This window comes from Panthera onca, chromosome D4, assembly GCF_046562875.1.
Source record: "Panthera onca isolate mPanOnc1 chromosome D4, mPanOnc1 haplotype 2, whole genome shotgun sequence".
In the NCBI taxonomy this organism is placed as follows: Eukaryota; Metazoa; Chordata; class Mammalia; order Carnivora; family Felidae; genus Panthera; species Panthera onca.
In genome coordinates this window covers 29709949-29726600 of record NC_138351.1, presented here as the reverse complement: position 1 = coordinate 29726600, position 16652 = coordinate 29709949, and the positions used below count along the sequence as shown (strand labels likewise).

The window sequence follows — 16652 nt, the reverse complement described above, 5'->3', positions numbered from 1 at the left end:
TCCAAAAACAACCAACCAAGTCTTACCTGTGGCCCCTCTGGAATATCCCTCAGATCTGCTCATTATTCTCAAACCCTCCTGCCACAACCCCTGCCGGGTTCCAGCTCTAGATCTTGCTGGGTGAACAGCTGTCTTGGTTTCTCATTGGTGGACTTCCAGTCCCTCCCACCCACATCTATCTTCCACAGCAACCCCCCCCCCCCCCACCCCCCGCCCCAGTATCTTTCAAACCTGCTGATGGCACTCTCCTACTTTAAACCTTCAGAGGTACTTCCTTGCCTCCAGGCTTGAGGCTAGGACATGGGGGGCCTTTCCCTGTATACCGAGGAGTCTGAAACTCCCAGGAGCACTCCCAGGAGTCACAATGATCTGTTTCACGTGTATCTTCAGCAGTGGATTAGGAGATCCCTGCGGGCTGGGCATGGAATCTATTCCTTCCCGTCCCCTAGTGTCCAGCCTTTATATAAAGCCTGGTATGGGAGGTGCTCAATAGATAATGTTAAATTAATCAAAGCAAAAGAACAATGCAAAAGCACTATGACACACAGGATGCTGGCTCCTGAACACTAACTGGTCTAATCTGAAGAACCTTGTCCCGATCAGAATGGCTCACGTGCCTAACAGATGTGCCCAGGGATCAGTTTGCAGCAGAGCCACAGATTAGAAGCTCTGGGGGTAGGTGTGGGGCCTTCGGAGACCCAGATAAAATTGGTACAATATGCTGCATAGGTAAAAGGGCAAACGGTCTGTTTTAATAGCTGAATTAGATTCTCAGTTTAGTTAGCAGGAAAGAAGATGTTTGAGTCTCAAAAACTATTCTGGTATACTTGCTGAAACAGATTCCTTGTAGGGAGGAAATGATGTTAACTTTTAAGGGGACTTTCACAAAGAAGCTTAAACCTGCTAGCCAAAACATGATCCTAACTGGGAGAGGCATCCTCTCCTATGGTGAAGGTTGCTGGTCGGTGGCCACTATCAAACAGACGGGGCTCTTCCACAATCACAACAAAAGTCTCTTTGTGGGTCCAACAGAATGTCTCTCAATAAATATTCACAATGATAAAATCCAGGTCCCCTGGAGCCAGAGGGCTCAGGGCCATCCAAATGAACTTCATAACCTTAGTAGCAAGAGGATGAAAAGAAAGACCTCCCAAACCAAAAATGCACTTTGTTGCTTCCATGAAATTTGCTGTATTTGTGCCCTAAGAGGTTCTTCTGAAACAATGTATAGTAACAGACTTTGGTAACAGCAATACACCATTTCTATTAATTTTCTTTTCTTTTTTTTCTTGCATTAGCTTCTAAGGAAACTGCTTAATTCTACCAGAGGGCATGAAAACTTATTTCAGGGAGGTACAGAAAAAAAGAAAAGAAAAGAAAAAAAAAAATATATATATATATATATATACACATACTGTTGTTCTTGACCTTAGGAATAATGGCCACATCTGATGTGATTTTTGCATAAAGAAAACCCATATCTCTGCTTTAAAAGAAAGGATTGTAAATCTGAAACATTTTAGACTTTCCAAAACAAACCACACTTCCTTCAGGAGCAGCCTCGTGAAAAGCTAATTATCTTGGCCAATTACTAAGCTCCATGCAATCTCCCCGTATAAGATTTCCTACAGCATCAAAAGGCATGAACATGAAGAGGCAGAAATAAAGGAATTTATCAAATAATAGAGGTATGTTCATTCTGTATGGTGCACTGGTTTGCTTTATGTGTGTGTATTCATATCTAATTTTATTTTATTTTTAAAGTTTATTTATTTTGAGAGAGAGAGAGAGTGAGTTAGTAGGGGAGGGGCAGAGAGAGAGAGTGAGACAGAGAATCCCAAGCAGGCCCTGCACTAACAGCACGGAGCCCAATGCGGGGCTCAAACCCACGAACCGCACTATCATGACCTGAGCCAAAACCAAGAGTCAGGCGCTTAACCACATAAGCCACCCAGGCACCCCCACATCTAATTTTTAAAAGTAAGTGGCTAATTGGAATTAGAAGTAGAATTGGAATTGGAATTAGAACGTGAAAGATGGGAGTTAAGACAAAAGGGCAGGCAAAAATCTGAAAGATGGGAGTTAAGACAAAAGGGCAGGCAAAAATCTAACACTTAGAAAAAAATCTTCATGTCTTCACAGCCCCTGGAAACTCCCCTGAACCTATATGTCATCTTCTGGTGGCATAAACACTGCCACCTTCCCTTTAAGACATTCATCTGGACTGCCTGTAAGACTGGCCCACCTACATGGAAGATGACCTTGTGTGGGTCCAAGTAGTGTCTGTGTGAAAGAATTCATTTGCACATTTGGAGACCCAGTGTGAGCATAAAAACATAGTTAAATCTGTGGGTCAGAAACAAGAGGAACATTGGCTCCGCTTCAAAGAAATGTTTGATTTCTCAAGATGCCCTCCTTTAAGGTTAAATACCAATTTTGCTATTAGAAATTATGTTTCAGGGTATTCACTTTTACTGTCTAAATGAAGACAGGAAATTAGAAGGAGAGGGTTGGAATGAACCTAGTCTAAACTTTGATGTAGGTCCTAAACCTCCTCCTCCTGTACGTGGTCAGCTCCTCGTGCCTCAGTCCTCTTACTGGTAAAATAGGGCAGGCATGTAATGCACCAAACGGTGTTGGATGGAAGGTTAACTGAGTGTCTGCATATAGAAACCTTCCAATGAGTGCTGGCTCACAATAACCACTATGATGGGGCGCCTGGGTGGCTCAGCCAGTTGAGCATCCGACTCTTGATTTTGGCTCTGGTAGTGATCTCATGGTTGTGGGATTGAGCCCCATGTTGAGCTCTGTGCTGAGCATGGAGCCTGCTTAAGATTCTCTCTCTCCCTCTCTCTGCCCCACTCCCCTGCTTGCTCTTTCTCTGTCTAAAACAAAATTAAAAAAATAAAACGATAACCATTATGATGATGGTGGTGGTGGTGGAGGACTGTCATAAGGATTAAATGACTTACTGCATATAGATCCTATATACAGTGACTGATGCACAGAACATGACTATTGTTTTAACTGTATCAATCATTGATTGAGCACCTACTTTTCACAGGTATTATATCCTTTAATCCTCCCAAGGGTGAAAAACTGAAATTTGGAGGCATGAAGTAACGTGCTCTGAATCTCAGAGCTAGGAAGGAGCCACAGTGATGTAAGAACCTACCTAGGAGAACTTGACTTCAAATCCCAGGCTCTTATTACTACACTATGCTTTTACCTTCAATTAAACAGTATTTCCTTATATTAAGCTACATTAACTAGAGAACCCTAACCTAGAACTCTCCTCTCCTCCATTCTTTTTCACAGTAACTAAGGCCACAAAGTGTCCTTGGCTTGCCTCTTACACTACTTTCAGGGCTCATCTATTCTGGGCCCTCCCAAGGCTGCATGCCCTAACTCCCAACACCCACCTGGGCCTCACTCTCGGTCTGGTTGACTGTCCTGGGACTCCCTCCGCCTGGGAGGGAGTTAGTTAAGGGAGGAAGATTGAATTTTCTAGATTGTAACAAGCCAAACAATGGCAGGATCCTTTTTTAACATTAAAAGTAAAACCGGGCTCTTAATTCCTAAATTGGTCCTCACCTTTTCTCTTCTGGGATGTTCTCCAACAGCATTTGAAGGAAATCCTGGAATAAGAAAAAAGCAAACCATTAAAGATGTCCATCAATAAATAACTCTGTCCGGAATCATGCCAGAGACCGGGTGCTCCCAGCTGCTGACAGCTTACCTGGTAGGGAAGCCAGGCCTATGTTGACTTATTATATGATATATTGTATTTATTAATTTACCAGGGCTTCAATCCAATCAGTTAAAGAGATTTGTTTTGTAAAACCCACAAACAAATTGAAAAATGTACTGTTTGTTATTTTGACCTAACCCACCAATTTATTTTATTTCATGTTTAACTATTTTCAAAAGGCACCATCCTCTCTCTACTCAACCACATTCTCGTCATGAGCTTTCCCTAGAGATCCTGTTACAACTGGACAATCACAAGGCCAAGGGGCTAGTGACTAACTTGCAACATTCTTGCATTACTCTAAGGAAAGATAAAGACAGGCACCTGGCTCGCTCAGTTGGTGGAGCATGTGACTTTTGATCTCAAGGTTGTGAGTTCGAGACCCACGTTGGGTGTAAAGATTACTTAAAAAAAAAAAAAAAAAGATGAAGACAAAAATCAAGACAATTAAAACCCCAGTGGAGGAACAAAGATGTCACAATTACAAAATGGTTCATGGGCCCATGCCTCCACAGCCTCTTCCATGCCGCTGTGAAATCCTCAATTATTTCACATTTAGGATCTTTCACTAATAGATTTTTCTAAACTAAAGGTATGACTTAAGACACACCCATTTTTCCCTTTATGATGGAAAATTTCAAACACACTCAAAAGTAGAGAAGAGTATAATTAACCTTCACGTACCCATCAACCCACGGCCAATCCGCCTTAACCTCTTACCTGCCTCCTGTACTATTCAGAAGTGAATCCCAAATGTTACACAACTGCATCAATCAATGTTTCAATAAATTATCTCTAAAAGATAAGGACTCTTTAAAAAAAAAAAATAGCCATGGGGCGCCTAGGTGACTCAGTCGGTTGAGCATCCGACTTCGGCTCAGGTCATGATCTCACAGCTCGTGAGTTCGAGCCCCGCGTCGGGCTCTGTGCTGACAGCTCAGAGCCTGGAGCCTGCTTCTGCTTCTGTGTCTCCCTCTCTCTCTGCCCCTAACCCACTCGCATTCTGTCTCTGTCTCTGTCAAAAATAAACAAACATTAAAAAAAAAAAATAGCCATGGGGCACCTGAGTGTCAGTCGGTTAAGTGGCCAACTCTTGATCTTGGCTCAGGTCATGATCTCACAACCCATGGGATGAAGCCCCTCGTCAGGCTCCTCGCTGATAGCACGGAGCCTGTCTGGGATTCTCTACCCTTTCTGACCTTCCCTTGCTCTCAGGCAGGAGCTCGCTTTCTCTCTCTCTCCCTCTCTCTCTCTCAAAATAAACACACATTAAAAAAATAAAAATAAAAACATAATCACAATATCATAGGCCTAAAAATTTCACATATAAATGTTCAAAGTTACATTTATATTTAATTGGCACCTTAAGTACTGTGACCAATCTTTTCAGCCCATCTAATTCTAGAATCTCGATTTGGTCTCAACTAGGTTTGTCAGATAAAATACAGGATGATCAGTTAGATTGGGGGCATACTTACACTAAAAAATTATTTGCTGTTTATCTGAAATTTGAATGTAAGTGGATGTTATGCATTTTTATTTGCTGAGTGACCCCAGACTAGTGTTAACCCTAAGTTATCTTCAGGGTTTGATAATATTCATTTTGGATAAATGTAGAACGTGAAAGAGAGAAGATGAATATTAAAGTTTCTAGGGACTTGATATTGAACAATAAACAAGGTCTACGCATGAAGTTTTTCTTTTAATAAATTGAAAACAATCTTTTACAACAGGTCCTTTAAAGAGGGACCTGTGTGTGAGTCCAACTGATCAAGTAAGACACTACCAAATGACTCTCTTCAGAAAGAAGCCCCACCCTCTGCCCCAGCCCCAAGAACCAAGTCTTCAGATCCAGGGTCAGCTCGGGGCTCTGATGAGATCCATCTAAGTCATGGTGCAAGATGGAAGCAGCACTGACCTTCATATTACAAACAGATGGAACTGCAGAGGAATGGAAATCTGCAAACAATTTGTATGACAAGGTGTTCTCTCTCCATCATGGCACCAAGCATAGCCGCCATCCCTTTCTGTGTTTACAGGTGGTTAAGGCCATTTCTTCCACAGGCAAAGTCTCTCTAGTTGGAATACTAATGAAAGGTTTATTTCTCCTAACCTCCCTTCTCCTTCCAAGTTATTATTTGTCTACTGCTGCTTCACCTACAATAAATGATACAAAGAGCAACAAAACTAATTTTTAAAAAAATGTATTGTGTAGTCAGAATGGAAAAGGACAACTCCAAACAGAATAATGCCTCACATCTAAAGTCCTTCCTAGCACCTTCAGTAGATATATGGAGAAAAAAGAGGAAATGAGTAATATCTAAAATGTGAGGAATTATTATTTAAAAATTTTTTTAATGTATATTTATTTTTGAGAGAGAGAGACAGAGTGTGAGTGGGGGAAGAGCAGAGAGAGAGGAAGACACAGACTCTGAAGCAGGCTCTAGGCTCTGAGCTGTCAGCACAGAGCCCGATGCGGGGCTCGAACTCATGAACTGTGAGATCATTGCCTGAGCTGAAGTTGGACACTTACCGACTGAACCACCCAGGTGCCCCTGTGAGGAATTATTTTTGTTTGAGGTTCTTAAAGTCATTATTTTTATAATTTAATTTTTTTAAACGTTTATTTATTTTTGAGAGAGAGAGAGAGAGAGAGAGAGAGAACAAGAAGGGAAGGGGCAGAGAGAGAGGGAGACACAGAATCCCAAGCAGGCTCTGAGCTGTCAGTACAGAGCCCAATGCAGGCTCTAACCTGTGAACCATGAGATCATGGCCTGAGCCAAAGTTTTATAATTTAAATAATTATTTTGTAAAAAAGTTAATTTAGAAATTAATTTGTCACAATCTGGTATACTGATTACTTTGCAAATATTTCTTTCATTGGCTTACTGATAGTATTCTTGCTTCTTAAAAATCTGAGTGCTGAGGCATGCCTGGGTGGCTCAGGCAGTTAAGCATCAGACTTCAGCTCAGATCATGATCTCACAGCTTGTGGTTTCAAGTCCCACGTCGGGCTCTGTGCTGACAGCTCAGAGCCTGGAGCCTGCTTTGTATTCTGTGTCTCCCTCTGTCTCTCTTCCCCTCCCCTACTCACACTCTGTCTCTTTCTCAAAAATAAATAAACATTGGGGCGCCTGGGTGGCTCAGTCGGTTGAGCGTCCGACTTCGGCTCAGGTCATGATCTCGCGGTCAGTGAGTTCAAGCCCCGCGTCGGGCTCTGGGCTGACAGCTCAGAGCCTGGAGCCTGTTTCAGATTCTGTGTCTCCCTCTCTCTGACCCTCCCCCGTTCATGCTCTGTCTCTCTCTGTCTCAAAAATAAATAAACGTTAAAAAAAATAAATAAATAAAAAATAAATAAATAAACATTAAAAAAATTTTTTTAATCTGAGTGCCATAATTATAATTTACTAAGTTTGCTTCATCATCTCCTTATAGTCCATACTGACTCATCCCATATTCGTTCAGTAATTTATGCTCAATTATATATGAGAGAAAGTGACGTTAACTCAATGACAAGGAGGAGAATTTAACTGCAGGAGAAGCAGGTAATTCAGAGTTAACTTTAATTCTTCCCTTTTGCATTTTTCAATCACAATTGGATCTTTCTTTATAGGACTACAGAACACAATGTTCCAGAATTTTGTGTGAATATAGGAAAAGTATAGGAGGTCTCCAAGAAACCTTGCTTCATTTTTGAGAAAGCAGGTCGTCATCTGCCTCATCCTGCCTCAGGGTTGAGACCTGCAGGTCACATGGCAGCTGGCTGGCGGCTTCCAACCAATGCTGGGGACAACAGGTCTAGAGGATCACGATGGATCACAAAACCCCAACACCTCGAGCATCTCGAAGTCATGGTGCCTGTATTCCCATGGGCTGTGTGAATGCCATCCACAGTGCTAGATCCATCCAATCCAAAGACATTCTTGGCCCCATTGCTGTATCAATGGAATCAACCCTGCTGGTCCTTCTTACTCCTTTTATAGACCTAATCATTAACCACAACCTGCTAGTTTTCCTGGCTCTTTTTGGAAATTGGCATATACCCCAGAGTGGACTCATGACAGAAGCTTTCCCCCTCTTCTCACAACAGGAGAATATAAAAGGAAAAATGTCTCCTATGGTTATTCTTTCCTTCACTACCTCTTTTCAATTCTTCCATCCAGCTTCTTTCTTCCCTTCAACATGTTGGCTGAATTTTAAGTTACAAATCTTAACTGGACAAGGAGGACTTTCCTTAAAGCCTGATTCTAGGATCATTGACAAAGTTAGCTAGCAACAAATGCCAGAGTCCCAGTTTGTCACCTCTACAGTATGCCTGAAAAAAAGATTAAAACCAAAGGCAAACCAAACCAAACTCAAAGCCCAAAACCCCTGTTGTTTTGACAGTGGGCTAGGATAAACTTTTATCTGGATCCTTGGAAATTGTTACAAGCCCTCACCCCAATCAAAAAATACATTCCTTGTGAATATTTTGTCATTTCCTACTGTCATAATAATCTGTATTCCTACTCTTGTAATAACCTATATAATCAGGTCAGTCCCAGATAGCTTAGTTTGATTAATACCTAATAACAGTGAATTAGGCATGATTAAAAAAAAATACACTAATGTTTGGCACAAGGCTAATTTGGTAATTTCTTTTTTTTTTTTTTTAATCCGGGTAAAAATATTCAATAAAAAGCAGGTACACATATATTCTACCAGACAAACTGACAATGGCTTGATAATTGCACAGGACTAGTGATTTCTTTCAGATGTTTTATGAATAATTACCATGGTCATGGGGAGAGGGAGGTAGGAGAGGCAAAACAAATAACCAAATAATTTAAGCAAGGACAGGGTTGGCAGGGTAAGAACTGAGAAATGAACTGGTCAGCAAGAAGTCATTGTTAACATGTAGTGGGGACTGGGAAGATGGTAATACCATAAAATATTGGACAGGTGGGGTTTCACAAGGGATATGATTAAGAAGTAAATTGGAAAAAGAAGAAATTGAAGGACTTCTTTTTTTAAATTTTTTTAAATGTTTTTATTTGTTTTTGAGACAGAGAGAGACAGAGCATGAACGGGGGAGGGGCAGAGAGAGAGGGAGACACAGAATCCGAAGCAGGCTCCAGGCTCCGAGCTGTCAGCACAGAGCACGATGCGGGGCTCGAACTCACAGAGGGCAATATCATGACCTGAGCCGAAGCCAGATGCTTTATCGACTGAGCCACCCAGGTACCCCTGAAGGACTTCTGAGCAAAGAACCTGGATCACAGCCTTACTCATCATTAAAAAGTAAAAAAAAAAAAAAAAAAATCAAAAAATTAAAATTAAAATTAAAAAAAAAAAAAAAAAAAAGACAAAAAATGGCACCGGCAGCATCCAAACAAGGAAAGAAGTACAGCGTCACGGCATAAATTTGAAAAGGAGACAATACTAAGGAAAGAAACATAAGAATCCAACACAGCCTTAAGCCCTCCCTCTGCACCACGCAACCTCATGCTTAGCAGTAGTGGGACTGGTAAATTGCCCAAACCCTGAAAATTCTCACAGATACCCACACATTTGGAAAGAAACAGGACTATCTTTACCTTTCCTCTACCACCACCACCACCGAGTCCTCTTCCTCCTTCTTCTTCTATTTATTTTTTATTTTATATTTCTTTTTGACCATGAAGGGACTAGAAATGTTTACTAGAGAGAGATAAGCAAAACCTGGGAAATAAACAACTGAGGAAGATGCTCTTTGATGGACTGTATAGCTTCTAGAGATCCAAGCAGAACTGGAGAAACACTATTGAGAGAGTATCTGCAGTGGGAAAAAGCTGCACCCAAATTAGGTGATGAGAATATTTGCTGGGGACATTTAACAGAATTTCAAGAGTTAGTGCAGCCAAATTTTTGCAACAAAAGCTGTATGTAGCTCCAAGTGGAGCTCTTGCCCTTCACTCTCTCCATGCATTAACACCCAAGGTTGAAACTGTAGCTCAGAGGGAAAGAAAACATGTCTATGACAAGTTGGGAAAGAAATCAAGAACAAAGTTCTAATACATATGAGAATAAATAAAAGGTCAGGACAGGGCTACTTATACTGAGAATAAGCAACAAGAAAAGTATGGCAACTATGCAAATTAATGCAACAAAAACCCACATAAAGGGCGAGAAAGAACTAAGAAACATAAAATAAAAGACAAAGACTCCAGTCTTGAAGAAAACCTAATCCAAGGAACAGAAGAAAATTCTCTATGAACATTTACCCTATAAAATAATTTAAATATTATAATAAGAACATAAAGTCAGTAAAATGAAAGCTCAGACACAAGATGACAAACCAATGAAATGAGATGAAAAGAGAGATTTCTAAGCAAAGAAAATAAATTAAGGACCAAAATAATACCAGTACAGGAGCACCAATAATACAGAAACAGCAATAAAAACAGACATTAAAGAAAAAAAATTGCTATAATGTTATAACAACATTAATAACAAAAATAATATCATTTGAGATAAACACAGGCCATCAAGAACAAAAAGACAGAAGCAATTAGAAAATAAAAGATATGGAAGGCAAGAATGATATAAAATAGAGGCAGGTGCCTGGGTGGCTCAGTTGTTAAGCATCTGACTTCAGCTCAGATCATGATTTCATGGTTTGTGGGTTCAAGTCCCCACATCAGGTGATCTTAAGCCCCGCTTTGGGTGAACACAAGCCCCACCTTCAGGAGAGGCCCGCTTCTCTCTCTCTCTCTCTCTCTCTCTCTCTCTCTCTCTCTGCCCTCGCTCACTTGCATCCTCTCTCCCAAAAAACAAAACAAAGATGATGTAACATAAGGATAACTGGTAACCTTGAAATTCAGGACCCTTCAAGGGAAAAAAACCCAAATGTGTTCAAACATACAGCTAAGACAATTTTACTAAAAGAAGGAAGAACAGAAGGTAAAACTGGAAGTGCACACTCCTTTCTAGGGAAAAACAAACAAAAACAAAAAACTGATGCAGACTCATAGACACCGAGCTATTTTCTGAGTCAATTACTAAATGTCACAGATAAAAGACAAAGAATCCTTCTTTCATCTGAGTGGTATATAGAGGAAAAAGTAGTTTCTACAGCTTTATTAATGTCAGGAGGCAGGTTAAGCAACATCCACAAAGTTCTGAGGAAATGAAAACGTGACCCAAGAATCTTATACCAATCCAGTTTGTAATTCAACTATAAAGGCAACAAACATTCTCAAGCACATACGAACTCAAAAATCACAGAAGCAGTGAGTCTTCAACTTGAACATCAATTTGATAACAAGTCCAGCCAACAAAAAGTCAAATCAAAATATGGCACTCCTAAATACATAAGCATGAAACAGTGACAGGTGGTGAAAGTGAAGTCCTTTACATACAGAGCTAAGACTATACAACTGTGAAAAGTATGGCTACAGCACATACTGTAAAGGATATAAACCTTAACTATGTGAAAATATTCACTAAGAAAAGTTTCAAATTGGGGGAAAAGTAGTAGAAATACATAACTGCTAATTTCTTCAGCTTTTACAGAAGTGAATAAACAAATGCTTTCTAAAAAGAAAATAAATAGCTAAAGAGAAAAAAATAATTTCAACCTCAAAGACTTTTTTGTAATCATCCTTCTTAACTATAGAAGACTCTTTTCTCTCTTACATGTATCTGAAGTTCAGGAAAGTTTTTTGCATTCACTAGTTTCTTTTTCATTTGTTAAATTCAAGTAAAATAAAGTTGAAAACACTTCATTAAAAAGCACATACAATATAATCCTATTTTTATAAAATTATTTTATTTTTAATTTTTTTTAACGTTTATTTATTTTTGAGACAGAGAAAGACAGAGCATGAACGGGGGAGGGTCAGAGAGAGAGAGGGAGACACAGAATCTGAAACAGGCTCCAGACTCTGAGCTGTCAGCACAGAGCCCGATGCAGGGCTTGAACTCATGAACCGCGAGATCATGACCTGAGCCGAAGTCGGACGCTTAACCGACTGAGCCACCCAGGCGCCCCTATAAAATTATTTAAAAATATATCTTTGTGTCTGTACATGTGTACACACATACACACACATATATACACTATATACAGATATACATCCAGATACATGTATACATATCATCTATAACATATAGAAAGGGAGAAATAGAGAGTGTAATTCCTGGAATGAAGTTCACCTAATATTCATTATGGGTATTTATAGGTGGTGGGATTTTAAAAATTATTTCACATTCTTCTTTGTACTTTTATGTATTGCTTGAATTTTTTTTTATAATGAGTATGTGTCAGTGAAAAAGCCATAATTTCCAAACTTATTGTGGTACTGGCAGAAATAGAGATTGATGGAATGGAATTAATAGTCCAGAAATAAACTATAGATAAAATAAAGTCAACTGACTTTCAGCAAGGATGCCAAGACAATTCAATGGAGGGAAAGAATAATCTTTTCAACAAATGGTCATGAGACAACTGAATATTCACATGCAAAAGAATGGAGTTACATCCCTACCTCACACCATATATAAAAATTAACTCAAATGGGTAAGAGACCTAAATGTAAGAGTTAAAGCTATAAAACACTTAGAAGAAAACATAAGAGTCAATCTTCACAACTTTCAATTAGGCAATGGTTTCTTACATATCATAGCTAATGTATAAGCATCCAAAGATAAAAAAGATAAATTGGACTTCATCAAAATTAAAAGTTTTTGTGCTACAAAGGACATTATCATGAAAGTGAAAAGACAGCCCATAAAATGAGAAAGAACATTTGCAAATCATATATTTGAAAAGGGATCTGAATCTAGAATATACTAAGTACTCTTAAAACTCAAAAATAAGAGACAACCCAAATGAAAAATTGGCAAAGAATCTAAATAGACATTTCTCCAATGGAGATACACAAAAGGCCATGAAAAGATGCTCAATATTGGGGTGCCTTGCTGGCTCAGTGGGTAGAACACCAGTCTCTTGATCTCAGGGTCATGAGTTCAAGTCTTGAGGGTGGAGCCACTTTAAAAAATGCTCAAGATCATTAATTCTCAGAAAGATGCAAATTAAAACCACTTCACACTCACTAGGATGGCTATTACAAACAAAACAAAACAAAACAAAACAAAACAAAAAAGAGAACAAGTGTTGGTAAGGATGGGAAGAAATAGGAACCCTTGTGTACTGCTGGTAAGAATGTAAAATGGTACAGCTGCTGTGGAAAACAGTATGGCAGTTCCTCAAATACAATTAAAAGATAAGAAGGCAGGGACTCAAACAGATATTTGTATACTAATGTTCAAAGCAGCATTATTGACAAGAACCAGAAGGTGTAAATAACCCAAGCATCCATCAACAGATGGATAGAAGAACAAAATGTGGTTAGATACATACAATGGAATATTGAGTCATAAAAAGGAGGGAAATTCTGACATGTGCTCCAACATGGATAAACCTTGAAGACATTATGCTGAGTGAAATAAGTCAGACATAAAAGAATAAGTATCGTACGATTCAAACTCATGAGTAGTCAAACTCATAGGGATGGGAAGTAGAATGATGGTGGCCAGGGGCTGGGGGAAGAAAAGAATGTGGAGTTATTGTTTAATGGATACAAGTTTCAATCTGGGAAGATCAAAACATTCTAGAGATGGATGGCGGTGACAGCTGCACAACAATGCGGATGTACTTAATGCACCGAACTACACATTTCAAAATGGTTCCAATGGTAAATGTTGTTATGTACATTTTACCCAAGTTTAAACAGTAAAAACTAAAATTAAAAAAGAAAGATGAAGTACTGCTACGTGCTACAACATGAACCTTGAACACACTGTACTACATGAAAGAATCCAGCGCAAAAGGCCACATATGATATGACTCCATTTTCACGGAAGGCCCAGAACAGGCAAATCCATGGAGACAGAAAGTAGGTTAGTGGTTGCCTAGCACTGGGGGGAGATGGAAACGGGGCGGGGGCTGCTAATGGATTGGAGGCTTCTTTTGGGGGTGATGAAAATGTTCTGAAATTACAGCGTGGTGATGGTTGCACGATCTTGCAAATATACTAAAACCACCAACTTGTACACTTTAAAAGGGTGAAATTTATGGTATGTGAATTATATCTCAATAAAGCTGTTATGTGAAAAAATAAAGCTGTTGTTCACAGAAGATAAACAACAGAAAAACCGAGCAATTTGGTGGAGGGGGGCACTAAGTATTTCACGGGAAGTTGAAATCGGAACCTCCGAAGTCACGGTAAATGTGAGGCACTCATTTAACAATGCAGTATCTTGGTGAGAAGTGGTTTTAAGCAGTAGGAGTTTGGGCTAATCAGTCAACCAAGCATATAAGACTTCTGAGCCCCTTTTCGAGATGTCTTTCCAAATACATGCCTAGGAACACCTTCCTTTCCCCCGCAACCAAAAGAAAAAAAAGAACGTAGAAGCAAGGAACAGCCATCCAGTCTTGTCACATCATGCTATTCCCTTCACAAGTGTTTAGATTGTGCATGCACATCTGTTACATCTAACACTGTGGGCAATGTGACTTCAAGACTGTGTATGAGCACCACTGTCAAATAGCAAAAATACCCATCAGACCAATCTGTGCTGAGGCTGCATCTTCTATTCTCTATCAGTTATGAGTGCTGTTTTCAGAGCCTCTCCCTCTTTGTTAACTTTCTTGCTATGTGCAGCCCGGCCTCATGCCAGTATAAGCTGACAGTGTCTTTCTCTGATAGTTTTGTGGCCAGGCTACCTGACTATGTCAGTGTATCTTTTTATTAATCTATTTGTTTATAAAATATATATGGCACATGTACTGTACCAACTGTATATTAGGTACTGGTGACATAAAGAGCATGGTCTGGCCTTGTTGAACTTATACACAGAGTGGAGGAGACAGAAAAAAGCAAATGGACCCACAAATGAAAATATAATTATAAATAATGGGAATGACAATGAAGGTTATGATAAGGGCAAAGGGGAAAGAATAACACGGTGGGTGCACCTTTGCTTGCAAAGATCATTCCAGGTAGAGAGAAGAGAGGGACTGCGCTGCTTCTGTTTTTAGGGTCACTTAAGGTGCAACTATCCACACCACTGTGCACAGGAACAGCTTTGGGTTACAGCCTGTCCCAAAGCTATAGGGAGGTCAGCCTCCCTGAAACAACACTGCCCTGTGTCCACTTCGTTAACTTCCTATTTTTCTTACTGCATTAAATCGTAAATCTTTCCCCTACTTTTTAATACTCACATAACCTAGTCCCTACATACCACACTCCCTCCAATTATATATCATGGACTCATGATGACTCATAAATTACCTGAGAAAGAATCAACTGCCCATGAAAGGTGTGCACAAATTTTCTTAAAAATGCAAAATAGGTGTCATCTCCAAGTCTTTGGGCAAGGAACCGGAGAAGGAAATAGCCCTAGAAGAAAGGAGGGGGAAAAAAAAGATGCCTGTCAGGGGTTTGTGAGAAAACACAGCCAACTCTAACTCACCCACCAGTGCTTTATGCACATGTAAAGTGTTCTTTCTGGCCTGTCCTGGGCTGCCTTCCATACCCTTACCAGTAAGGCGGGTCCTGGAAATTAAGGAAGGCCTACTTTGCTTGCAATTCTTCGGTTAATGGTATCACCATCTTGTTTTTCCTTTGTTTACATGAAGCCTGATGTCCATCATGGACCAAAAGTGAAGAGGGGCCCAGCTCCTGCCACCCTCAGCTATGAGGAAAAGCCTTTGCAATGTAAAATACTTCCTTATTACTCCTGTCTTCTACTTGGAACCTAACAGCAATTTCAAGATTCTGTTCTTCAAAAGTGACAGGAAGCAGAGGGAAGGGAAGTGCAGGGCAGGGAATTTGATTCATGTCTCATTTGGGGGGTATGACATGTTTTAATTATGCGACAATCAAGATATCTTCCCAGTCAAATGACATTACAATGTGGATAATGTTTTTGTTTGGCACCAGCCATGTGATTAGTCTTCCCTGGTTACATGTATAACCTAAAAAGTGCTGCCCCGTAACAACTGGCCTCTGCCACTTGCTACACGTACCTTTAAATAATGAACCTGCATGAAGACCTTCTCAGGATTGAGCCCATGTTTGACGACAGATGATCCTGAGTCACTCACATGGCCAGTCTTCTCTTTATTGGGTCTAAAATGATGCAGAAAAATTTTAAGTATGCACATTCTGAACTAATTAAACCGTAACATCATCTTATTTCTTATTTTCAAAGTTGCTCAACAGTGTCTGAGTTCTGTTCAATTGTACCAGGTATAATTTAAAACAGTTTATATTATAAATTCATGTACTAAACAAGGAGGGATTTATATTTGGGTTGGCAACCTGAGGTTGGCTATTGGCAATATTTTACATCATCTTATCCAAGATTAAAGCTTGCCAGACCCTCAAGGAATCTGAGCTCCAATATGAATTATTTAAGAACCGATGGGCTTTTCTTTCAGTGGGAGTGATGAACTGGGAAATGCAATGGAAAATGCAGCTTTACTTGGAAGGATAAAGAATTAATATCATTTTCAAAAAATTCTGAAAGCCCCAATGTTATCCACTTCTCTTAATTTGCATTTAAGTAGTTCAAGGCTTAAGAAATGTTTGTACTCCGAGGCCATTTTACAATCTCAAAAACAAAAACAGAAGTTGTAGAAGCCCACGTTTTTAGAACTGGAAGACATTGACATCCTACATGTTAACCTTCTTGCTTCACAAATGAGGGAAACTGAGGCACACCGAAATTAAGTCTGCATCCCCAGTCTCCCAGCTTGTTTCGACTTGTGGTGATATCAGCATTGAAACCAATGTCTGCTTATTATCTATCAGGGTGTTTTTCATTTTGCTCTATAGTGTCAAGTATTTTTTAAAAATCCCTTTAAAAATATAAG

General features: G+C 39.7%; 1 protein-coding gene across 14 annotated transcripts in view; it reads right to left on the bottom strand.

Moving 5' to 3' along the window:
- AOPEP (aminopeptidase O (putative)) overlaps positions 1–16652 on the bottom strand; it is a 342210-nt gene that overhangs the window by 109792 nt on the left and 215766 nt on the right. For all 14 annotated transcript variants that reach the window (XR_009603091.2, XR_013551794.2, XM_060609897.2 and 11 more), the window contains 3 exons: positions 15804–15906; positions 15067–15174; positions 3595–3638 (listed from right to left, as the gene is read on the bottom strand). Coding sequence is in view for 12 of the 14 variants with exons in the window: in XM_060609897.2 (XP_060465880.1) it covers positions 3595–3638; positions 15067–15174; positions 15804–15906 (255 nt within the window). In the remaining 2 variants the exon portion in view is untranslated. The remainder of the gene's footprint in view (positions 1–3594; positions 3639–15066; positions 15175–15803; positions 15907–16652) is intronic.